The sequence below is a fragment of the Tauraco erythrolophus genome, chromosome 11, assembly GCF_009769465.1.
Source record: "Tauraco erythrolophus isolate bTauEry1 chromosome 11, bTauEry1.pri, whole genome shotgun sequence".
Taxonomy (NCBI): Eukaryota; Metazoa; Chordata; class Aves; order Musophagiformes; family Musophagidae; genus Tauraco; species Tauraco erythrolophus.
Window position 1 is genome coordinate 17,380,825 of NC_141475.1, and position 24,898 is coordinate 17,405,722.

General features: G+C 46.8%; 1 protein-coding gene across 3 annotated transcripts in view; it reads right to left on the minus strand.

Moving 5' to 3' along the window:
* The window catches only part of TP63 (tumor protein p63), a 106,820-nt gene that overhangs the window by 74,717 nt on the left and 7,205 nt on the right, over positions 1 to 24,898 (minus strand). Inside the window, exons 2-3 of one of the 3 annotated variants that reach the window (XM_086618732.1) lie at positions 10,383 to 10,511; positions 9,496 to 9,628 (exon numbers count right to left, since the gene is read on the minus strand). In XM_086618732.1, the coding sequence (XP_086474858.1) occupies positions 9,496 to 9,628; positions 10,383 to 10,511 (262 nt within the window). Of the gene's footprint in view, positions 1 to 9,495; positions 9,629 to 10,382; positions 10,512 to 24,898 lie in introns of those variants that run through there. The other 2 variants (XM_086618733.1, XM_086618735.1) reach the window with 2 other exon arrangements.

Sequence of the window (24,898 nt, forward strand, 5' to 3'; positions counted from 1 at the left end):
TGGCACAGGTCGGCTTCTCCATCCCTCCAAGACCATGCCCTCCCCAAGGCACCGCCTGTCACAACAGCCCTGCCCTCCGACCCTGGGTAAACATCTGCGCACGCTGCTTATTTGAGCTCCTATAGCCTCCTTATCTCCCTCGGAACACCCTTAGGGCTAATTAGAGAGTTAATGGCATCGTGTCAGGAGATAACCCTACATGGGGGAAGCAGGGAGAGGGAAGGTGGAAAGGAGTTGTGAAACAAAACCAGTTCCCTTCACAACCGCGGTGCAATATTGGTTTAGGAAGGGTGCACGCAGCCCCCGGGGCTCTGCCCTCTGGCTGCGGAGCTCTGTTTAATAAGACAGCAAGGCACTCCTTTGGAGAGATTCGGCTCTCCAGCCAAGATGATGCAAGGTCCCCACGCCTTCCTTACCGTCTGCACAACCAAAACCCCTCCAATCCCATCAAGGGAGGTCGTTCCCACCAAAGTGCCAGCAGGGACTCGCTGCCCTCGGTTGGTGTACAGGCAGGACGGATACCGAGCATATAGATGATTTATCAAGAAGCATTGTCTAAATATTCCTGGTGCTCCTTTCGTCTAATTTTTTCCTCCTTTTTTGTACCTTAGTGACTCTAAAGTTGCTTTCACTAAAAATGGTTAGAGATAAAAGGAAACACCAGTCTGGACCAGAGATCTTTGCGACGCAGCTGATAAGCCTGCAAAACCACTGACCAGCAGACACTTTTGCACTGGTGAGTGCAAAACCACAAGTCAGCAGACGCTTGTGCATGGAGATGTGATCAGGGGACTTTCAGGGTTCAAGCCTCTGCTATCAGCAGCTCTTTTGTCAAAATAACAACCCTCAACATTCAAACTGCATTTTTGTCTAATGCGGATCTTTGGATGCTCAGAACAGCCCCCTCCCTCCTCCAAAATATTCGTAAAATATTTTGCAAAAGTCAGAGAGAAGAAAACACACAAGAAAATTCATGAGAATTGCTCCTGAGCAGTATGAACAGCCCCATCCCTCCTGTTGGAGATGGGACAGGGTCACGGCACAAACCTACATCCCAGCACAAGACAAGAAGGCTCCGGCCAGGGAAAGGTGAAAGCAAGAGATAGTGACAGATTAGAGAGTCTTTGTTTTTAATTAGGAGAGAGCAGCTACTGTTGACAGACCAGGGTTGTTCTTGCACAAGCAGCTAAGGGGAAAGTTTTGTTCTTCCCTTATCTTTTATAAACTACAGATTGCTCTCGGGAAGCACACAACTGTTCATAAATGCACAATCACAGCAGCTCTTTCCAGCCAGTCTCTGCTACGCTGCCAAGCCCTTCCCACTCAAGCCCTTGTACAAAAATAAAATAGTTACAAAGAAGTTATCAGTTTGCAATAATTCAAGAACAGTCTCCCACACCTCTGATTAAACCCTGAACCTTCAACCAGTGGCCATTCGCACTTCTCATGTGAGCACATCGCCGTTATTCTATATTGTGCCCTGGTATGTTGCGCCACAACATACTCCTGAGGCAGCCAGGGAGCCTGTTTGCTCCTTGTTTCCTATGCAGAAATGTTGTGTTTTGCAGTGCTGGTCTTCATCCAGGTGCCCTCTGCCTGCTCTCACACGCGACATCCACCACCAGTATGGCAACAGCCATAGGGTGAACAGCCATAGGGTTCAGTTAATTTGGCCAGAGACCTTCCCCAGCAGAGTCATTACTTTAGTTTCTGACTTGTTTAATTTTAATCCAGTCTGGACATCACCATGAGGTCCACTGTACCCGTCCATGCCCCCAAAGAGAAAGAAGGGTGCTTCAGGGTACCTTTCCTTCTGTTTAAGCAGGCTGGAGATAAAAATCCATGCTTTTAGAGTGACAGTTTCATTCATTACTGAAAACTCCTTTGATCTTTCATTAATCTCTGCAAATTCAGATGCTGATTAGCAAAGAGTTCATTCAGCAGTGAGCAACCTAACCCAGGCCACAAACCACTCCTTAATCTATGCTTCACAGAGATTGATTTAATTTTCTGTGACTGCCTGACAATTCACTCCCTCATTAATTTCAATGCTATCAAATCAGTAACAGTGAGGTGGAAAGCAGATGGTAAAGACATTCACATGAAAACATTACCTAGTCCAACAGTCTCCTCATGAAATATTGGAGGAAAAAATTATAGTCATTAACAGGACTGTGGGCAGAATCTGCAGAACCACAAAGCAACATATATAGTGAGCCTTTGGATGCATAAGACTTTCTTCAAAGCAAGAATCCCAATTATAAACAAAAGCTACACTCCACAGCTCACTGTGGCGCAGACACTTTGGCCGTGTTGGACAAAGAAGGGGAGCAGGATCCTCCCAGTGCTGTGCTCCAGGTTTGTCTTTGCCTGAAAGGAGCATCCTGTGAGCATGGCCGCCTCTCCCAGGCATGGTCAGCACTGCAGCTTGCAACAGGGATATGACACACTCTCCATCCATCTCACCCCACAAAGTGGAGTACCACCAAGCTCAGCAAGATTTCCATTTGGCTGGAAATGGACAGCTCGATTCATCACCCTACTTCCAGCTAACAAGAAAGAAGGGCCTTGTTTCCCTCCCATCACCAATTTGGTTAAAAATAAAAACGTCCAGAGCAATGTGAACTTTGGGGATGGCCACTCCACTTCTGCTGGTGCTCAAACTGGGATTCGTGGCTTTCTGGAATCAAGCTGCCAAGGGATTTACCACTTATGGGCTCTAACCAAATCAAAGCACTCCCAGCAAATAATCTGGGAAGTATGTTTAAGGAAAGAAAAGGATCCTATCAACCAGGCTGGATCATACAGTGAAGTTCCCAGCAAGACAGCATAAACCTTAAACTTGCTCCGGAGGCAAAAGTGCCTACGGTCTGTTGCTCCAAGATCAAGATCCCTTTTAATTAAGTGTTTGTGCAGAGCTTTTAAAGATGTAAAATAAGCTCTATCGCATTATTGCTCCATACTTAAGCAAGGAGCACGTGCAGCACCATGGAAACCTTTGGAGGCAGGTCTAGCTGCTCAGGGAGGATTTTTTCTGAAGCGACTGCTTCTTTTGTTCAGAGGTATTTACATGTAGGCAGATGACAGGACTCGCAATTGCAACACTCTTCCACCTCAGGTGCTCATAGCAATACAAGCCAGGGATTTGAAGCTAGCTGTCCAGAAGAGTCAAGCCAGAATGAACGCAAACCACCCCATTACACATGGCTCTTTTCCAATAGGTTTGTGCTTTTCAGCTTAAAATTAGTTTATGCCCTCCCAAGATGAATGTAAAGCAAGATACTAAAAAAGCAGAAATATCTAAAGGAATTTTAAATACTCTTCCAAAATCATCTATAGCACAGCAGACAGATCACTCAATGGTTTTCTTCAATACCATTGAGAATTCAGGGAAGTGGCATTAAAAATAAAACACTTGGTGTAATGATATTCATCAACTGGCTGCATTCCTACAAAAAAAACTGCAGTCAGTCCTGGTCTGCAGCCAGAACCAGGGCAAAACAACACAGGAAAGGGAGCTAGTGGAAAATTATTTTAAAGAAACATAAATACGTCTTTAGAGCCCTACTACAGACAGAATGAGAGAAGTCTTCAGGCTTTGGCCAAACTGAATGTACCAATACATTCTCTATATGCATCCTTTATCTGAAAGGATTGACCATTTCTGGATATGAATCTGCAATCTTAAATGCTATTAGATCATTTGGAGGGACCAACGCTGCAGAAGATTAAACATTCAGCAGGACTACAAAGCCAAGCCTAAATGAGCTTATGAGTTCAACTGCAAACAAGAGAGGTGCTGGAGGGAAACTTCCAACAGAATAATGCATTTGCTCATTATGGAAATGCCTTCGCATAATCTCAACCTTCTTTGTACAGCTATGGAACGAACAAATACCCACAAAGAAGAGAAACTTGGCAAGCCTCAAACTCTCTCAAGCACAAACCAGACAGTAATAAAAGCTTTGATCGCATCCCCGTGCTGTACAAAGTCCTTCCTTCCTTTCCACGGTCAATCTGGGAATACTTAGGCATGGAAACAGATGGCCACACAACCCACTTTGCTGCATCTACTTATCAAATCCGCCTTATCTTCCAGGTGCAAAACCATTTCCCAATAAAACACAGGGCTGTGGCACCCACCGGAGCCCTGGGAAGCACACACCATGCATCAATCAGCCCCTGTACCGAGATGCTCTTCCTGTACTGCTCAGCCACACCGTGTGTGCCACGCCAGCTCCCTGCCCTGCAGCCAGTCCGCAGGGATGTCCTCTCCGTCCTGCGCTCCCATTGCCAGCTTTCATCCGCTTCCTCAGTTGTTACCTTGCAGCAAGTGGAGTTCTTTTCTCCTGACCCAGCAAAACATTTAAGCAAGCAATTAAAGTTAACTGAGATCAGAGCCTGCACTTCAATATTGCAGTATTGGATAGGATGCAACAGATGTCCTTCTGGCCAGTGGGTTGGCTTTTCTAATGTCTGTTCATTATATTATTGCACATCTGATCCTGATGACAACCCCCAGCTTGTACAGGTGATGGGCTCCTAGAGACCCAGGAATTCACTGTGTGGCCACCAAATATGAGTTACTGAAATGATTCACATAGTGCTAAGGCTGAGAGCATGCAGAAGAGTTCTACCAGCTCTGCAGGGGCCTCAGCCCCACTCCTCTCCAGATAGCTGGGCTGCAGCATGGAAAGGTACCCTGTGCAAAGCAACTGGGGTGGCTCCTCCATGAGCCTACAGCAGGTCAAACCTGGGTTCCCATCAGGAAGCTTCAAATACCAACTCTGAGATGTGTCATTGGTGCCAGGGCTGAGGCTGAGAGCCTCGACACCTCCATGTCCTACATGGGTCACATCTAGTCTCTCCTATAGCCCAGTTTTCCCTCCACCTCTACATATAAAGGAAAAGAGCAAAGTTACAGAGCTGAAGCTGTCACTTAAAACTATGAAACACATGTTGCACCTCCAAAATTTCTGTAGCCACCATGCTTGGAATGCTCACAGCCCATGAAGCTGAGGACCCAAACCCAAAAGGACACAGCTGTGTCAGAAGCATCCACACTACCGTCCCCAGGGCCAAAACCCACCCCACGGGGAGCTGCTCAGCAGTGCCTAAGCAAGCCACACACAGAAAATCCCCACAATGATTCACAGAAGATGAAGGAGGACAAATAAAAATAAAAATAAAAAAGCAAAGAATTCTTTCTCCCTTTTGTGGGGTGGGACAGATCCAGGTTAAGAAAACTCTGACCACAGCGACTGTCTGGGGAAAGGCATTCCACTGAACTGGTTCAGCAAGGGGCTGTGGGAGGACGGCTCGCTCAGGGGCATGAAAGAAAGGTATGTACAGGGGGAGGGGGATGAGCTGCTCCATCACTCAGGACAGCACTCCTGCTCCCACCAGCGAGGTCCCTGGAGGCCTGGACATGCTGGTGGGATGGTGGCAGGAGCCCAGGAGACTTCCAGACTCTGCAAGCCCCTCAAGTAACACTTTTATCAGGATGCTGCCCACTGAAGTTCTTAACCCAAAGCAGCTTCGTTTGGGTCCACGCTAGTATCTGTTAGCATCAGTGAGCTTAAAGGACTTCTGAGGGATGATGAAGGAAAGCAATTTTGCACCTGGTACAGCAGGCTGACAGCATGCCACGAGGGCTCCAGGGCAATGGACGGGTTATTGCACTGCCTCACGCTTGTTCCTAGAGAGAGGTCCCCAGACCCCTCCTCCCCATAGCTCCAGAGCATTTCATGAGTTAGAGGAAGAGAAAAAGAAAAGAAAAGAAAAGAAAATCAATCATATAACATCACCTGGTTTTAGTACTGCAGGAGATAGCCTTTGATATCAGCATTTCTCTTGAATGCAGCTGGCCACCATCCCACCAAAGACCCCATGGTCACTGGCTACGTCCTTGGTCAGGGTCGAGGCTGAGGACCGCCTTCCTTGGTGAAGCCTAACAAGTGGCAGGTGGCCCACAAGGAGACACATTCAACTTACCTTCCTGGCCATCCGCAGCTCCTTCCCACACCAGGGCCATGGCAGAGACTAAACGTTCTCCACACCCAGAGACCACCAGCCCCTCGCTCCAGCTATGCAAAAAGGCAGATCTCTGCTGGAATTTCCCAGCCTGCCTGTGGTTAACACCACGGGAGAGGAAAGGGCATAGCCAGCAGCCTTGCAGACGGGCCACCCAGGACATTGTGAAAGAGCCAGTCACAAGGCACGCAGCCAGGGAAGGCTGCTGACTGTCTAATGTTACACCAGACCCACAAACCCTCTTGCTGTCTCCTCCAGCTCTTTTCATGCCAAGGTAGTGCAGATCATCAGTTCCTCTTACCCCTGTCTCATATGGGACATGGGAAGAACATCTCTTCCTTATCAACAGGAGTGTGACAACTGCAAGGTCTTGCTCAGCAAGAGCTAGAGCTGTAGCTCACCCAACCTTATTTCTCCAGCACCCTCCCCAGATAGTTTCATTTTCAAGACAATCAACACAACTGATGGGTGTTCAGCAGGGCAGGATTTATGGTTGTTTTCCAGCCCACTGGTGGACAGTTTCTTCAGGCACTGCTCTGAATGCTGTAGCTCCTTCCCCACTGCCAGCTCCGTTGTGAACAAGCAGCTGCAACCCCCCGCCCCCCCCCCCCCCCCAGTTAAAATATTAATTAATAATTTAAAAAAATATCACAGGTCTCACCAACACAACTCTTGAGATCAAGGATGGACGTCTTTTAAGACTGAAAGTTTCACTTTTCAGCCATAAGTTGCAAGAAGGTGCAGAGCTTATTTTAAAGGCTGTTTAGAACTGCCTTAAAGTCCACGTAAGGAAAACTGCTTTAAAGAAACCAGTCTTAATAGCTTTACACCTATTTAAATCTCACATGCTGGCACACTTTGGAGAAAAGCTGGCCTTGCTCTTCTCCTAAGACAAATCTAATCATAAAAAGTGCTCTGCCTTGATCTCACTGTTCATCTCCCAGGGCCCCTCTGTTTCTGCGGCATTCCTCTGTGTTTATCTGCCCTCTTCAACTCTGCGCTGCAATCGGCTGCGTGTGGCACCTCGTGTCTAGGAGTGACACGGCTGAGGTTACAGGAGAGACAGGTGCAAGGGGAGCTCTTGCCCCGAAGCTATCCAAAGGAAAAGAGAAGCTGGAGGGGAAGAGGGTTGTAAGGTATTTCAGATTAAAGCCGACAAACAGCAAACACCTTGCCCCAGGCTACACATTCTCTGCCAGCCCAAGGTGCAGCGGCTTCGAGCCCCAGGAACAGCAAAGCAAACACGGGCTTTTTTGCGAGGGGGAGTTGTCACCTGTCAGGGATGTTTGCAAATTTATAGGGAGGTGGTGATGGTGGTAAGGGGAGTAAAAAGAGCTTTCCTCCTTTTAAAAGACAGGCTGTTTGCACAGGTTTGCGATGCATATTTCACTTTGTGAAGGCTTTTGTGCAGCTCTCAACTGAGCGAAGGTGCCGTCTTCCACTGAAGACACACTGGAACGTTTATTAATGTACATACATCAGCGTACTCTGAGCCGCTGCCTTACAGTAAGGGTGAGGATGGGATGGAATTTCCCCGCTCCCCCTTTGGCTTGTCACAGCTGTGAAAAACACTTCTTAAAGAAGTCACCGTGCAGCTCAGCCTCTTCAGGAACATATCCCACAAGGTCAGGATCAAACCCATCATAAGCAAGAAGGAACCGCACAGCAAAAGCTGCCTGCCCTCCTCTCCTCGCCTCAGTGCTTCAGCAGTGCTCAGACAGGACAAGAGGAAGGGATTTTCCACTAATGTTTCACTCCACCACAGATAGGAGAGGAAGACTGTGAAGAAGGGCCTAAAGCGAGCCCATCAGCAACCACAGTGCTCTGCAGACAGCTCAGAGGAGCTGATGGGGAGGCTTTGCTAGCACTCAGTGCAGCAAGTCCAGGTTCTGGCATGGAAGTAGCAATGTTTCCACTGATGATCTTTAAACTGTTGGGGATTTTTTTTTTTTTTTTAAGAGGACATAGTTCAAACAGAACATTACCACCTATTTTGAAAAGCAGGAGCCCCTCTAAAGATAGAGAATCTTTTAGACTAGATATTGAAGAGGCATCACTTTACTGGTGTTGTGCTGCAATGCTGGAAAAAGCTGAGAAGCAGCATTTCAGATCCAGACGCTGATTTGAAGGCTTGCATGCCACCCACCCTGCACCCAACCTGAATGCAGAATCAAAAGATAACCAGACTCAATATCGGTCACCTCTCCTTGTGCACTCAGAGTAGCTTCACCACATTGGATAAGCAGATACTCAACCTCAAAGTGGCCTTTTTACCCTTTGCAATTTTGCAAGGGAAGAGGAGACCACCGCAGTCTCCCCAGCAGCCAGACCAGAGAGGCAATAACAGGTCAAACCTCCCAGCACCAGGGCCTGCAATCAGTGTGACCTGGGAGCTCTTTCCTTGCAGATGCCATCCTCCAGGTTACAAACACTGCCAGGATACTGACCACCAACACGCCTTGGCTGAGCACATTAAAAACAGTGGTTGATTAGACAGGGAATTAACTGTTTCTCAGGATGGAAACATAGAGGAACAAGAAAATTTACAGACACCAACACAAATCTCAAACCACACGTGATTTTTTACCCCAAAGCATACAAAACCCAGGAAGAACAGAAACAGGACACAAGCAGCTCAAACTCCTGAAATAGCTCCTGCTCCACCCTGCAAGAATAGCACCTGGTTTCTTCACCAGAGCTATTGCTAAGAGAAAGCTGGTCAGTTTGTGCCAAAGGCAATGAAACACCAGCGCCTCATCTGCATTCCAGTCTCAAGCCATACAGGTGAGAGACCCATGACCAAGGCTTGTTACACTCTCTGGCTTTGCCTACCTAGAGACACAGGAGGAAAAAAAAAACCTCAACCATGGTCTAAACCCAAGTTTTCATTCATACTTGATCTCAAGAAAAGAAAAAACAGTGAAGATCCTCAAGTCCCAGCCCTTGGTCACCAAAATTGCAACTGTGCCCAGAACATAAACTATTTTAGTGCTGAGGTCACATAAACTAGCTCTAAGCAGGGAGACAGCAGAAACAGTTGAGCAGCCAGACAAGTGGAAGAGACTTCTCAGCTCTTCTGCCTGTTTAGCTGCCTCATCCCTCTCTCCTGCCATTGCTGCAGCAGGAGAGCAGGAGAGGAGCCAGCCTGCTCCCCCTCACAGCCCCAGGCAGGCACAGAGGGGCAATGCCTTTCCACAGGTCACACGCCATCCAGTTTAGCCACAAGTACAGACACGGCTGTTCACCACCATGAAAGTCACTTGGCAGAGCCATGCTCCCAACCAGCTTCTGCATGTGGGACACAACAGGCAAACCAAGAAGAGACTTCCTTGGTCAGAGGCAGCAGCCACAGGTCCTCCAACAAGAGGGGAAAGACGGCCCTGGGGCAACACAGAAGGAATAGCTCCTGCAAAAACTCCTCATCTGTCCCCAAAGGTTAAGGAAGTTCTCCTCACTACTCACCCACATTGGGTCATTCAGCTCCGTGTCCTGCACCCGGACGCAGTCCATGCTAATCTCTATTTTGTTTGTAGGGCCATTTTCAGATGGGCCATCGATGAAGTTCAGATCGATTGGCTGGACCGAGCATATTGGCCTGAAGAGAAGAGAGTAACACAGATAAAATCGGCTAAATTTTGTCTTCCTTCCCATCCACGTGCTAGGGTGTTACTCGGGAGTTAGGCTTGACCACAAACCAGTCTCAGGACAAAGTAAGTAATTACTAGTGAACAACTGCCTCATCACCTGCTATGCTAACAGCAGCCCTGAACAGGACAGGGCCTGGAGGGACGTTTCACTTGCCTGACCAGAAAAATGAGGTAAGAGTGCAGGAGTTAAATCACAAAGACAGAATTCATGGAGGATTTATAGCAGTAACTGTCCCAGCATCAGTCCTGGCAAGTCAGGAATGGGAACAGAGTCAGTTTTATTTCCTTCAATGGACCTGATAGAGTGAACTGTGCACCATCTCTGCCTTCTCTTCCTCCCTGGCATCGGCAAAGAAGGAAACACGCAGCCTGGACACAGAGCAATGACCCCATCTCCTTAGGGGAAAACACCAACCATCCACCTTAGTGATCATGTGCTGGAAAGCAGTCAGCTCAGCTACCAAAGGTCATGAAGAGAGTCAGTGTCACTGGTCATCTCTGCACTTGTTCCCCATAGCCTGGATAAAAAGCCTCTTGAGAGCTCAAGAGCTGCCAGTCATCCCAGACTCATACCCGCATCTTTTAATCAACAGGTACAGAAGAGTCCAAAATCCCCAGCATCAGTCCCCCAAGAAACCTAGTTACAGAAGCATCCTGTCCCAAAATGCCTTCTTCCACAGGCTCCATGTAAGGACTACTTACTGTTCCAGGAAGTCCCAGATATGCTGGAGCACCTCTGGGCTGAGGAACTCTCTGGGCTGTGAGCTCTGGGACATGGCCGATCGGTAGTAACTTTCCTTCCAAGAGAAGTGGCTCGGAGTTTCTACAAACCTTAAAAAACAAAAGCAAAAAAACAGAAAAAAGAGAAAAGAAAAACACACACACAAAGATATGTTGAATGCATGAGCCCAACGGGATGAAAATCCATAAATAGAAGCTATTGTGTGAAAAAGGAGACACGCTGAATGCCTGGAACATTCACAGCTGTACAACACACATTCCACACTGCTGCAGATGCTGTATTTAGATGGGAGAGAATTTGGCTACCCTTCTTAATAAGTCAAATACCCTTCAGAATCCAGTGGGATGTTGTGTCATACGAATCTCACAGGGAAAAAAAGCCACCTTCCATTTTAACCCCAAATAATCAACTCCCCATATAAAGCAGGTAGTCTTTGCAGCAGGTGAAACACCTAAGTGGTTGTCCTAGTTTCAGCTGGGACAGAGTCAGTTTCTCTTTTTAGCAGCTAGAAGAGCTCTGTGTTTAGGATTAAGTATGGGATTTGTTATGGGAAGAATGTTGATAACACACTGATGTTTATAGTTGGTGCTGAGACCTCAAGAACCTTTCGGCTTCCCATGATTTTGCCAGTGTGCAGGAGAACAAGAGGCTGGGAGGGAGCATGGCCAGGACAAAGGACCTACAACTCCTCTGATTATTTGAACTTAGATTTAGGATTGAGGGCCAAATTGGCCAATGAGGTATTCCATATCATGCAACGTCATTCCCAGTAGATAGATGAGAGTCGACTGGGAAGTTGAAATTATTCTCTCTTTGGAGGCACCCACTCAGTCTGTTCTTGGGCTCTGAGAGTTCTCTCTCGCTCTCTTTTTGGACTTCTTGTTTGTCCAGGATTGTGGTGTCAGGACTTAACTGTTTCAGGATCACTTGCCAGGACAGAGCAGGTGTTGGTCACTGAGGGGTGAGTAATTATACTGTGTATCACTTGTTTGTACACATTATATATATTCATATATTATTATTTTATCATTATTACTTTTGCTTTCATATTATTATTAAATTGTTCTTATCTCAACCCACGAGTCTCCTTCCCTTTTCCCCTTTAATTCTCTTCCCCATTCCCCAGGGGTGAGGGAGGGCGAGCGAGCGGCTGCCTGGTGTTTAGTTGCCAGCCAGGTTAAACCACGACAGTGGTGTGCGATTCCGCTCTCCCTGGCTGGTTGCCTCTCTAGATTGCACGCCCTTGGATGATTTAGGTGACTTCTCCTACACCCAGACACTGCAGCTGAGGTCTTGGACTAAAATAATATTATTTTTTTAAGTTTAAATAATAATAAAATAATCTTCTTTTTGCTTTATTTTCTATAGAAATAAGTTCCATCACATCAGATTATATTTGCTTGCCTACTGCCTTCTTGCCTCCAACAATTTCTGAGCCTGACCAGCTGATTTCTGCCAGATCTGCTAATTACCTTGGCCATTTTTATCCCCTTAAGCTCCCACAAGCCTCACAGAAATAGGTGGGCCCGAGAGGAGCAGTGACGAAGCCGGAGCACTCACGCCTTCCACAGCTGCACATTCTCATCCCACTGGCCAATTTCTAAATTCAAACGCAGCAGCTTTTACACCCGTGTCAAAATACTCAGCGGCTGCAGGGATGTAAGGGGGGGTGGGAGGAACTTCTAGAGTATATTTGCAATTGACAAAAACTGCCTGTTCAGCTTAGAGTATGAGGCAGGTGACCACCTTTCCTGCTACAAGGACGAGGGCACCCTGCAAAATTTTCACATAAGAGAGTTGTTTCAGCACAATGCAAGCGAACAGCCATGCTCCCTGCCAGGGGAACGGCTGTGACAGGAGGCAAGGCTATAAATGGATTCCAAAAAGAATTGGACTAACATTTGGTTTGGCACGTTTTGGTGCTGTTTAACACAATGTCTAAACAAACTGCATGGAAGACCCTGATTTATTAAGCTGCCAAAATTAAGAAAAAGTGTTTCAGAGGGAGGATCACACTACAGTTGGTTCTTTTCCTATACGCTCTCCTGAAGCATCTGTTTCTGGTTGCTGTCAGAGAGGGATCTAGCTCTCTCTACTGAATTTGTATGGCCTCTTATGTTTTGAGGGTGACTCTGGTTTGCAAGAAGCAAGGTTTTCCTCACCTCTGCTGCCCACAGAACTGCATGCTCTTTGAAAAGAGCATACAGTTTTCCTAAACTAAAGGAAATCAAAGCGGTTTCAGCCCCCAGAACCATAACTAAGCATGTCTCAAAATAGGTGAAAGTATCACTTCAGTTGCTTAACCTTTTTGCGATTAACAAAAACCCCAACATTCTTTAAAAGTTCATGAACAGCCAGAGACAAAAATAAAATTCAGAAGTGTCACAGCTAGTAGCTCTGTCTCACAGATGCGAGCACATACCCGCACTACATCTGAATAAATAATCACACATCCTCCAAGAACAGCAGTTATCCCACAAAGCAGCAGAAATTACTCCTTTCAAGCTTTCAGTCTGGTAATACACTTTCAAGAGTGCCGTATTGAAACCCAGAACAGATCTGGCCTAAAACCCGCTATATGAGCTGGGAACCAATGCAACCACAAGATCTGGTGGAGAACAATTGGGTGGGCATGCTCCCCAACCCACTCTGCCACTAAACCTGCAGACCCCAGGCACTGCTTGATACCCTGCACCTGGTCCTGACCTCTCAGGAACAGGCAGAGAAAGCCCACAAGAGGTTCTCCCAAACTACTGAAGCACTCACTTTTAACAGTTATTTGCCATTTATCACAACTGCCCTTGGCTTAAACACCAAAACCCACTTCTTCGGAATTCTATGCATAGATAGCAACAACCACCATCCACGCCAGCTCATTACTATGTACACAGGAACCAACTTCACCATAAAGAGTTATTACAAAACAGACCTTCCTCAGAGACCTTCTTTCCTGCAAAAGGTCTCAGTGCAGTGAGGTTCCTGCATGCCATGGCACGCCCCAGCTTTGGTTCACAGCTCCACAAAGCCCTAGGTCTCAAGGAGGCGAAGCAACTCAGTTCAGCCCTGCCTGCTCTGGCCATTGTGGTCCCATTCAGCAGCAAAGCAAAGTTGCTCCGCATAAATCTAGCCCAGCCGAGCGCTCTGCACAGTGCCCACAGCTTGCAGCGCAGGAGAGGAAGGACATACTAGCTGCAAAGACTGATAAATGAGGATGGCGCCAAGCTCTTCTCAGTGGCATCCAATGACAGGACAAGGGGAAATGGATATAAGCTGGAACATAGGAGGCTCCGCTTAAACATGAGGAACAACTTCTTCACAGTAAGGGTAACAGAACACTGAAACAGGCTGCCCAGAGAGGTTGTGGAGTCTCCTTCTCTGGAGATGTTCAAAACCCGCCCAGACACGTTCTTGTGTGATCTCATCTAGGTGGTCCTGCTTAGGCAGGGGGATTGGACTAGATGATCCTTTGAGGTCCCTTCCAATCCCTAACATTCTATGATTCTGTGATAAATCTAGGTTTGTTACTCTACACGTCTGAACTTAACAGAGTTGTTGGAAAGAGTCACACCAGTTAAGGACACAACCATACATCCCTGCACTAAACACAACTCTAAATTTCTCCAGAGAGAAGCATTGTCCATCTCATCTTTATCCCTGTACCCAACCAAGCTTCTGGCTTATAGCTTCTCATAAAAGCATTATCAGATTTTACCCGATGGCCAAAAAGGCACCCTTCCCTATACCAAGCAAAAGTTCCCTGGTTAATGCTTTCACAGAAGCAAAATTTGAGAGACTCCTTCATCACTCTGCAACACTTTTACTACCCATACAGCTCTATTTCCAAAGGAGGGTGCAGGATTAGGTGGCCAACCTTGACAAGGCACCTGTAAGAAGGCTACAGCATTACAGAGGTAGCAAGCATTGCTTTTTACTTAGTTTGGTGCATCCTGTTCTCAGGTGAGAAAGAGCTGTCAAGCAGGAAGAAAACCAACTTCAGTTCAGAACAAAGCCGCATGCAAGCTAAACTGTCTTCTTCCCTGTGATATTAATAAAATTGAAACCTAGTGCCATTTTCCTTAACCAGCAGCCTTCAAAATAGAGGGGCAGCCTCTGTCTACTGAACAGCATATCTAAGTGCTCAAATTTTCTTTTCTGCAAGAAGATAACACCTAAAGGCTAAGCAAGATCTATGTGTAAATTTTGCTACTGTAGTTAATAGTCTTTTCCCACATCAGCAAATGCTCTAGCTTCAGTAAAATAATCCCCAAGTGCCTAAAGTTAATCACAAGATAGCAGGAGTTTGCGTTGTTCGAATTGCTCCGACCAGCTGCTTTTTTTCATCAACAGACATTTAAACAACATCGCTTTTACCCACAACTCCTCATCCCAAAGTGCATCATAGAAGAAGACACTACCAAACACAGCCTGTTATACTAAACTACTGATCATAACAGGACAAAGCATGGTATTAAGTCTTGTCTAGCTTACCCTCTGCTTTAAGTCTACAAGCTAATTCCCTGCATTAACTGCTGCGATAGTCAGCAGGCAGCTCGCCCCAAGCAGAGTGCACTAATTCTACAAGGTTGGAACTACAGAAGGATTCACAGCCTCCATCAAACTGCAAGCTGCATAGGACATCATATCCACAAGCCCCCTCCTTCGCAACCAATCAGGGGATTATTAATTAACAGAAACAGCAAGTTAAATCTCTGAGAAGCAGCACCTCACCAAAAGCACAGGGTTTCCTGGCACGGTGCTGGGATGCTGCTCCTGAACCCCTGAATCCCAGGACAGGTTTCAGCCAGCAATACACTCCCACTGAGGTCTAGCTCAGCTCCATCCTATTTATTTTGCTGAAGCAAGAGCAGCCCAGTCTCCAGGTGAAAGCACTTTTCCAGATTCACTCTGGGCTGAAGCCTTGTGCCCCCTGATCGTTTCCCCAGAAGAGCTGTGTTCCAGCCCATCGGGGTGGGACTGCATCCCAGCTGATTCAGTTTGCCATCATATCTATGAGTGAGATCTTTGCAAAATACGGCAACAAGAGCAACACACCCCTCTAGCAGTGCCCACACGGTGCTCCATTTCAGAGCCTAGAAAGTTGGGAATGCTAAACTTCACCAAAAAAAACCCCAATAAACTACCCCACTAAAAACTAACAACCAAACAAAAAAAGCCCTGCCAAGCACAGCGTTTGCCTTTCATAAGCCTTAGTCCATCTGCACTGCCACTGCCTTTCCCTAGAGCCGAGGCTCCCAGCACAGATGGAAACAAAGCCCTGACTGCTTGGCCCAGCATGACATGAACTGGTGGAAAACTAGAGAGAAAACAAGACATTTCTGCTCCTGCTACCTCACTCTAAGCACGTTTCCACTCTTCACGTTTTCTCCCTTCCTACCTTCACATCTAAGACATTAAAGAAAAGCAACAAAACAAAAAAACACTTTCCTTATCAGAAAACAACAACAGAAAAACTATTATTAAACTCAACTATTGCAACACTTCTCACCCAAAAAGCCACCTTTCACTGCCAACAACCTCTCTTAGAAAGGACTAAACCTAAAACACCAAGCCATGCTTGACTCACCACTGGGGAAAAGACACAAGCTCCTGGAGCAAGTCAGACCTAGGTCTGATAAGGAGCAGGCACAGCCCCTCCTCTGGAGCTTTCACCTTAAAGGCACATCCCACCTGCTTTCACTGATAGAGGGTCAGCCCTGGTACAGCTCAAGCACTGCTGGGTTGCATGTGTGAGTCTAGCAAGCTCCTTCCAAAAATAAGACTGTCACAGCCAAGAGATAGCATGGTTTTCTTTGCTTTTTCATCCAAAACAGCCTTAGAGCTTCACTGCTCTGACCTGCCCTTGGGTTAATAGAAGAGTTTATGGGGAAACCAGACATTAATAAGGTATCTCAGTGAAGCTGCTATGTTGGGTTTCAAGATATCCAAGCACTTCCAGTTCTCCTTGGCTTCCTTGGAAGCTAGAGCCCTGGGGTGGTTTGTGTTTCTGCTGCACAGTGTGCAAACTCTTGGAAACTACCAGTGTGGTTTATAGATGCTGAATTTCATGGCTTGATATTGGTGTAACGCCACAGTGTAAAATCTTCTGAGAATAATTCTTTGACAGTAGGGATGAGCAAAATTATTTGGAGCGTCTTTTGTGCTTGTTGCCAAATTTACATGATGTAGCTTCCTGCTTCTCCCCACCAAACGTTTATCAATGGTGTACCATTTTCTATCACTGGGTCAGATGGGGCCAGAGAAGTCTGTCTTTGTAAGCTATGGATTTTGCTGGTTTTTTTTTCACAAGATATATTCCTTTGAAGGACCTGCTAGCAGAGTACTTAGCAAACCTTGATGCAAAGAGAAGAACATCTACTCTTATGAATAAAGCACTTCCACATTACACAAATGAACCCAAAGAATAATTAAGAATGTCTAAATAATGATATCTAATATAGCTCATTTTATTCATAGCTCTCAAAGTGCTCTACAAAGGAAGACAGTGTAATTACTCCCATTTTACCTGTGGGAAAACTAAGGCACCAGAAGGTCATAGGATTACTCATTGTTACTCAGCAAGCCAGTTGTGCAGCCAGAAATACAGCCTTGGTCACCTGAGTCCCAGTGTGGTGCTGTTCAAAAAGGAACTAGTGATTTTGGGTGTCTAGATAGAGAAATTCAAAAAGGCCTTAATTTCTTCAGGTAGAGTATGCACTGGAGCAAGAAATCTCCAAACTTCCTTTATCTTCAGGCACCAAAATTCTGATGCCCAGGAATGAAAATCAAGGCTGCAGAAATGCTGTGACCAGCTTTAAGCCACACTCAGGGTTTAGGGTGGAAGTTGAATTCAAACCCAGACGCCCAGACTAAAAACTAATCTTCCTGAGTGCTTACAGCAGTTAACCACTTAACAGCCCTTAATTCATGCATAGATTAATATATTAGCCTTCAACCGTCAGGGGGTGTGGGCCAGACAGAGAAGTAAATCACAGAGCAGAGAAGCTGGCAGCCTCAGCTCCAGCAATCCCAATCCACGTGCTGGCCTCTGCCTTCTCCAGTTACACCTTGAGGTGCATCAAAAACAACGGTAAGCAAACGATTTAAAGTTCATGAGCATTATGCTTAATTGCCTGAATCTTGGTGTTGGTTGTATTTTTAGTTCTTGAGCAGGGAGGGGGCTCCTTTTCGGACCCCACAGTTAAAGCTCAAGGAACTTGGCAGCCCTCGTCCTGCTGGAATTCCCCCCGCTCTGCATTTTAACACTGCAGTGATTTGTAGACATCGCTACCTAATGAAGCTCACAGCTGTGCAAGAGGAGAAGGAAGCGGGGTCTGGCAGCACGGGACAAGCGTGTGCCTGGCGGGCAGTGTCATCTGGAATTCCCCGAAGCGTGGAGCACGCTTGTCCCCCATGGCTGCAGCAGCCACCCTCGGCCGGCCGAGCACACCCTGGGAGCACCTGTCAGAGACCTTCTGTAACCAAACAGGTTCGTTGCCGTAAACAGGGGGGGCAAAATGAAAGCCCATAGGTAGACAGTTAGGCCATCACCCCCCTCAAAGGGGAAACTGCTCTTGAATTTTAGCGATCTGTATTGCACCTCCTATTTATGCTGCTTTCTGCATGCATTTACTTCATCAACAAGCAACCACCCTTCCCAGCACGAACTGCACTGTACTACACATCTTCCCATTTCTTTCTCTGCCTCATGCCTTATTCCAAGGTCTTGGCTCATGATAGTGCAAGAGAGACGGACTCCCATACTGGCAGAGGCAGGTCAAGCTGAACTGCACTCACAAGTATTTACTCTCCTTTAGATGTCCAGCCCAGCTTTCAGATTTGGCTTTTTAAAATCTAGACTTCCAGCAACCTCTTTAAATCCTCCAGATTTTCCTCCCATGTAACACTTCTCCTATGTGTTAGTCCTATAAAACATCTCCAGAAGAGCAACGGATGCATGGGTTTGGAAGGGCAAATGTAAGGAAAACTAAACACAGACACACAGGATTTTTTATGAGACAGAACGTAACTTTCATCTACGGTTCAACTGTCCATTCTTGTTTCCTAGATCTGACCTGCAATCTCATTGAAAAACATGTGGACAGCAGTATGGGTTATGGGAGGGGCAGCTGAGAGAAAAGTGGTCCAGCAGCACAAAGACGTGCGTTAGAAAAGGAAAGCAGCTAACTGCCCAGAGGGTGAAGCCCAGTCTTAGAGGTAACCACCAACCAAGGAGATACGGGGAACACAAGAAGGAACCGGGAGTGACACTGGCAAAGGGCTCTGTGACACTGCCAGTGTCCTACAGCATCCACTGAGAACAGCCTAGGGAGGACTACCGACTTCTTCCTATTGTTTGGGCAAATGACACCTGTATTGTGTGTGCCCTCTTTCAGCTGTGAGATATACAACATTTAGAGGAATGCTGATTGTATGGCTTATAAAAACTCTGTGTTTTGCTAGAGTCTACTGTAACAGTGCATCCCGATCTCCCTGTGATTTAAATTTCTCTTTTGGAAGTGTATGTGTGAACAGAATGGAAAGGGGTAGGAATGGATGGTTCAGCTTTCAGATTGCTGTTTACTTGAGGCTTCTGTGCGCGGGCAAGACTAACCTATATCAAAGAAAGTGAAACTGGCTGCACAGAATGATCCTCCTAATTCACTCTGCTGAAAAACACAAGGGGGATTTTTTTCCATTCATCATTTTCTTTCAGTTACAGTCATCTTGAGTAAGACTATGCCCACAGTGGATGCAACATTTGCAGCTTTGCGGCGGCCTCTCAAAGCACGTTAAATCACCACAGCCCCGGGCCCCACACCAGCACCCTGCTCCAGTGCTGGCAGCAGAGCTCCTTTGGGAGGAAAAGGCTCCCTCTGGATTCCCAGGGGTACAGTGCCAAGGGGTTCCCAGCTTGGGCACTGCATGGTCTGCTCCCTGCAAACCACTGGGAATGGCTTCTGGAAGCAGAATGGGTTCAGGACACTATCAGTAACCCCCGCAGCCCGAGAACCCACTGCATCTCCTCTCTACATCTCATCTTACCTACTATCTACATGTTATCGTTATCACCCCAACAACAGTGACCCTTTCTACATAATAGAGGCACTTCTTTGTCCTCAGGGCTTCAGGCAGCTATTCACTCCACCAGCACTATTGTTGTCCCCTGATTGTTGGAGCAAAGTCACCCCTAATTTTTTTTTTCCCCTCCAAGGATTCCTTCAGCATCTTGTGAACTTTCTCAGACCTCTCTTATCTCCCACTCAACCTCGGACACCCCCTTCTCCACCCTCCCCTTCTCACCCATCCTTGGAAACTACCTCCTCGCCCAGCCACGGACATCCCCTCCCCTTCTGCTCAGCCCTGACACCCACTCCCTACTTCAGCAGGGGCCGAGAGAGACGGAGCTCTGGTCAAGGTGAAAGCACTGCCACAGCAATTCCCTCACCTGCCCACTGCAATTGGTGCTTTTTAGCCTGGGGTACAGAGCCCAGGTACCCTCCAGAAAGCCACTCAGGAGCCTGAGCAACTCGTGTTGAGAATCTCAGAGTTGGAGTGCAAGCCTGGGGCTCAGGACACCCAGCTCAGCCCCTGGCCCTTGGGTCACCTGTCCATCTTTGCCCTTCCATTCCAGCAGCCCCACCAGCTCTGTAAAGCACATATAGATCCGTTGACCATCAGTACGTCTCCAGGGAAACACAGTCCTGAGACTTTCCAAATTTAAGTAATAAAATTTAAATCGCCATCCATTTTTAAAAAGCGTTTAAACCACAACCAGTTAAAAAGCAGTTGCAATTGTATTATTTTGTAACTCACTTTTCCAGTCAATCCCTTCCCCAAACCTATTCGCAGCGATGGTTAAAGGCAGTGCCCATCTGGAGAGGAAGGGGTCAGAGCTGCCTGGCAGAGATGAGAGCTTTTACTGCAGCAAGTGAGAAAGTCTTCTCAAAAGCAACATGAGCGGAAAATCCAGGCCCAGCCTTCAAAATTCTGAGGTATTTTTAAGCCAACTCCAAAAATAAGTATCGCAAGATAAACTTTACAGGCAAACTGTTCAGAAGTCACAAAACATTTTCAAGCCCATTAAAAAAAAAATAAAAATCCCTTTGGTCTAAACAATAGACATCATTTACTCATTTTTAGATGCTGAGAAGATGCATTTGGATCCACTTATCAAAGCTTAGCCTAACACAAGACTTTTTGCAGCCAGCCCTGATGGTCGTACAGCAGGACAAAGACAGTGATGCCTGAGAGGTCTCCAGCTGGGTCGGTGTTGCCTCCAGCCCCGCTGTCACACGCTGCTCACCTGCAGCTACAATTAAAGACAACAGGGCCCATCTTTCATGCCTCCGAGGGTGGACTGCCTAACCCAAAATCACCCCATGACCCACTCATCCACCATCAGTAGTGGTTTGCAGCAGGTGCCTGGGGGCACGTCCACAAGCTGCCAGGGTGTAAGGAGACTCAGAGATCTCTGCTGTTGCATTCTTCTGCACAGTATAGGGAGAGTCCTCATCTTTTTGGAGAAGAGAGGAAAAGGCAGATGTTAAGTGCCCAAAGCCTCCTGAAACAGCCAATCACGTCCTTTCCAGTTATCCAGATCTCTGCAGCAGGGAATATTAGAAGAAAAGAAAAGAACAGCCCCAGAAACGAGAGCGGCTGAGGTAATTTCCAAGAGAAGACAGTCATGACAAAATGCAGCTATTACAGGCCTTCATCACTACCACCACTACTGTTCTGTTGTAATTTTAGGTACGTAATAAGGATAATTGAAAAGTTCTGAAGAGGCAATGGCCAGAAATCAGACCTTCCTGAAGCTTGCAGAATCAAATTCCCCCTTTTGAGCTTTGCTCATCAGTATTTTTCCTGTGAGCACAGCATTTACCCAATAACAATATCCACAGCAGTTCATTGCCATCTATTTTTTACAGGGAGCTTGCTTTCAGTATTTCCCACAGGACATTAGGCTCTTTTAACTATTGTCTGCTGAAATTTTGCAGTGTTGAGTGCAACCAGCATCTCTCAAGTTTCACTAGTCTCCCTCCATCACACCAATACAGAGACCACAACACAGAATGACAAATTACTTTATTTATTACAAATGGTAAATAATTCAGCCAAGTGCATCAGAGCTTCATAAAGGCAGTTGGGCTGTCAGGTACTGGCTCTCATTAGATACTACAAGGCTCTGAAAGAGGCCAGAATTAGAGGGCGAAAAAAAACCCAAACCCAACAGAAAAGTTCCACTTGCAGCCAGGTATAGCAGGAAGGAAAGACCTCAGCTACATCCACATCGCTGCTTTGGCTTGGGTTAAAGGTCTGATTTGTGTTTTATCTCTTACCTACATGCAAGCACGTTTTTCAGATGTGGCCCTGGCCTGAGCTCTGGGCTGTCTGGAGAGGAAAATGACTGTGAGCACTGCTGAGCCCAACATCTCATTTTATGTACCATGGACAAGTTAGGCATGGTCTAGGCTGAGCTTCCTACAGTCCAGTCCACCACCAAACGTCCTGAGCTCGTCCCTTCCTAAGGGCTGTGCGCCATCAGAGCAAGTACCAGTTGCAGGCAGCACATCGCCAAGCAAACCTGAGAGAAACCCCCAGATCAAGGGTTTGTCACGAGCGCGGCCGGTGCCCCAAACCAAGGACACACACTCTGCTGGGTAGCTGCCAGGGAGATCTCTTCGGGTTTCTCACTGGCTTGCTTGTTAACACAGTAAAAATGAGATTATGTGGTGCAAGGAGCAACTGTTACAGTCTAGTGAGCAAGGTCAGAGCAGTATTTCTCCCAAAGAGTAACAGGGTTAAACCAGAAAAAACAAACACACTAGTTTTTACCTCTTTTCAAAAATACAGTCAGAACCCAACAACATCTCATACGCAATGTTCACGCCTGCAGGGATGAAATCGGGCTCAGTGCTTCTCCCAGGGAGCGCAGGGATGAAACATCATCTGAGGAACTCTCATGCTGCTGATTCATGTGCTCCAGACCATAGCACATAGATAGCACTCAGTTGAGCAGATAACAGGTCATTTCAAGCATAGTATTCTCTATTTGGTGGCAGGTACACATAAAACTACAGCATATGGGAGCTGATCGAGTGACTCTGCTGTTAGATATGGTACATTTACGTGGAGTCCTTCCAAGGCAGCTCCACAGAAGCTGTGAACACTCAGTGCAGCACACAGCTGCTCCTGACCATGCCATGTGTATGCCTCACTCAGCCTGCTCCTGCAAGGCTTAGTGGAGAAAGATACTTTTGCAGCACATGACCATAAACTTCAGAAAATCAGGTAAGCCCAGCTCAAATCTCCAGGTGTCTGACTGCCCTCCATGTCCCTGGGATGAAGATGCTGGCTGTAGATTTGTGGATCAGGACTGAGGTGCTCAGGGGGCTGTGCTCTCAGATCTGGTCTTAGCAATGGGCTAAATTGAGCACTTGTCCTCACGCTCCTGCACCGAACACCATTTCTGGGGTGCTTCTAGCCAGAAGGGGAGAAGGCAAGGGGCTTCTGTCTCTCTTCTCCCTGGTAAGGAACTTCCAATCTGCTCCAAACCCTTCCCAAGCACTGACACCATCTAAAACCCTCCGAGATGCAGGATTCAGCTTCCTCCCATCTCTGCTATAACTGCATCCACTGAACTGAGCGCGCGTCCCTGGAACAAACCAATGGGAATACCCAGGCTCTGGGGCACAGCAGAGATGCACACAGCACGGGTTTTTCTGGCTGTGCTTGCAGCCCCAATTGCTTATGCTGGGGCTGCAGCCCTGCAGCATGCTCTGAACTCTGTTTAAAGCCTGGCACAGGCTTCCTGCAAGCAGCCTTTTTCCTGCTTGCGCCATATCACTATCAGTAGCATTAAGGGCATGTTCCCCAGGACACTAACAAGCTCTGCCAAGCAAGAAGAGAGTTTCTTTTAAATTTGCTGAGATCTGGGCCTTTTTGATGTGTGCAGGAAGCAGATCCTCTCTCTGCCAGGGTCCTTCCAGCAGCTCATGGGGTTTGTTTGCCCAAGTGCTTGGGGTGCTGCAGCTACGACCCCGAGAAAGGCGCTGGGCACCTCCCCACACTAAGAAGCAGGTGCCGAGTTACTGCTGTCCTAGGTCATGCATTCCCCAAATCTGGCCACTGTGAGGGGGCAGCAGGGAGAGGCCGGTGAGGGGACATCCCACACAGGTCTCAACACAGGTCCCCACCAGGAGGAAGCAAAGCCAGAGAAACCATGCAGCCCACGCTGATTTTCAGCCCTGGGATACTACACATGGCAGGGCATTTAGTGATACAAATACAGTCACAGAGGAGAGGAACAGCTTCCCCAGACAGAGAACATGAAATATGCGATTCTTTTTTAGGACAGGAAGGTCTCGGACTGTCTACTGCAAAAGACTCCTGACATTTTGAGTCAAGTCAGGTAAGACTCTTGGCTCCCTAAGGCACCTCCTCTTACGAAAGCTGCTTGAGTCTTTAGTTACACAAATTATTTTCTCTCTGAACTGCTCAGGGGACCTACAAAGTCCCTCTCTCAAACTCTCTCAAGAAGGTTGAATTTTACAAGAACATAAAATAAATCATCATGATAACGCAGAAAGTCCCCAAAACTCTTTAGAAGCAGGAAACTGTAAACAGCAGCATCCTGTGTTTCAGTAAATAATTAAAATGCAAAACAGAAACACCAGCAAAGCAGATGTTAGGTGCAGAGCCCGGTAATATGAATTTGGTTGAAGCTCCCACTTGTTACCCCCACAGCCAACTTGCTGAATCCAATGTGTTTTGGATAATAATAACTTCCATTCCCCACTCCTGCCACCAGTGATCCTTCTAAGGGAAAATGAAGTCTTCTGCTAAAATAACGTGCTGGCTGCATTTTCCAGCATGTAGCAACTCTGTGGCAGGCCAGCTATTGCTAAGCCCAAGGGCAGAAAATCCTTCTCTCAAAAATAAGAGTGCTTGCAAAAACCTTTCTCTGTGTCACAAAATAGCTGCAAGACAGGGCAGATGAAGGACAAAGAATTAGGAGCAGATTATAGTCCTGGAAGACAAGAACAGGTGAACTGTTTATCAGAAACACTGCTGGTGTGCAAGGGAACCCTACCTGGAGTGCTCACAGGAGCTTTGCTTTTGCAACTCTGCCTGGTGTTAAGAAATTACAGGGTTGGCTCCCTATAATTTTATCAATACATTGCCACACCTAATGTGATTTATGATTTTTGCCTGTGATTATCTTAAAGCAGCAGCTCCTGGAATGCTATGAATACATCAGAGTCTCCCTTTTCATCAAAAACAGGAATAATGTTTCCAGCCTGTATATTTTAAAAGGAAAATTCACAAATACGAACAACCAAACTTGGAAGACAACATAAAGGAGTTTTGTTGTTTAATGTTAAGATTTTTAATCCTGTAATATTTGACCACTTAATGCCCCTGTTGTCTCTCAGAGCCAGCTGAACTACAATTTCACAGCTGTCACAGTCACCTC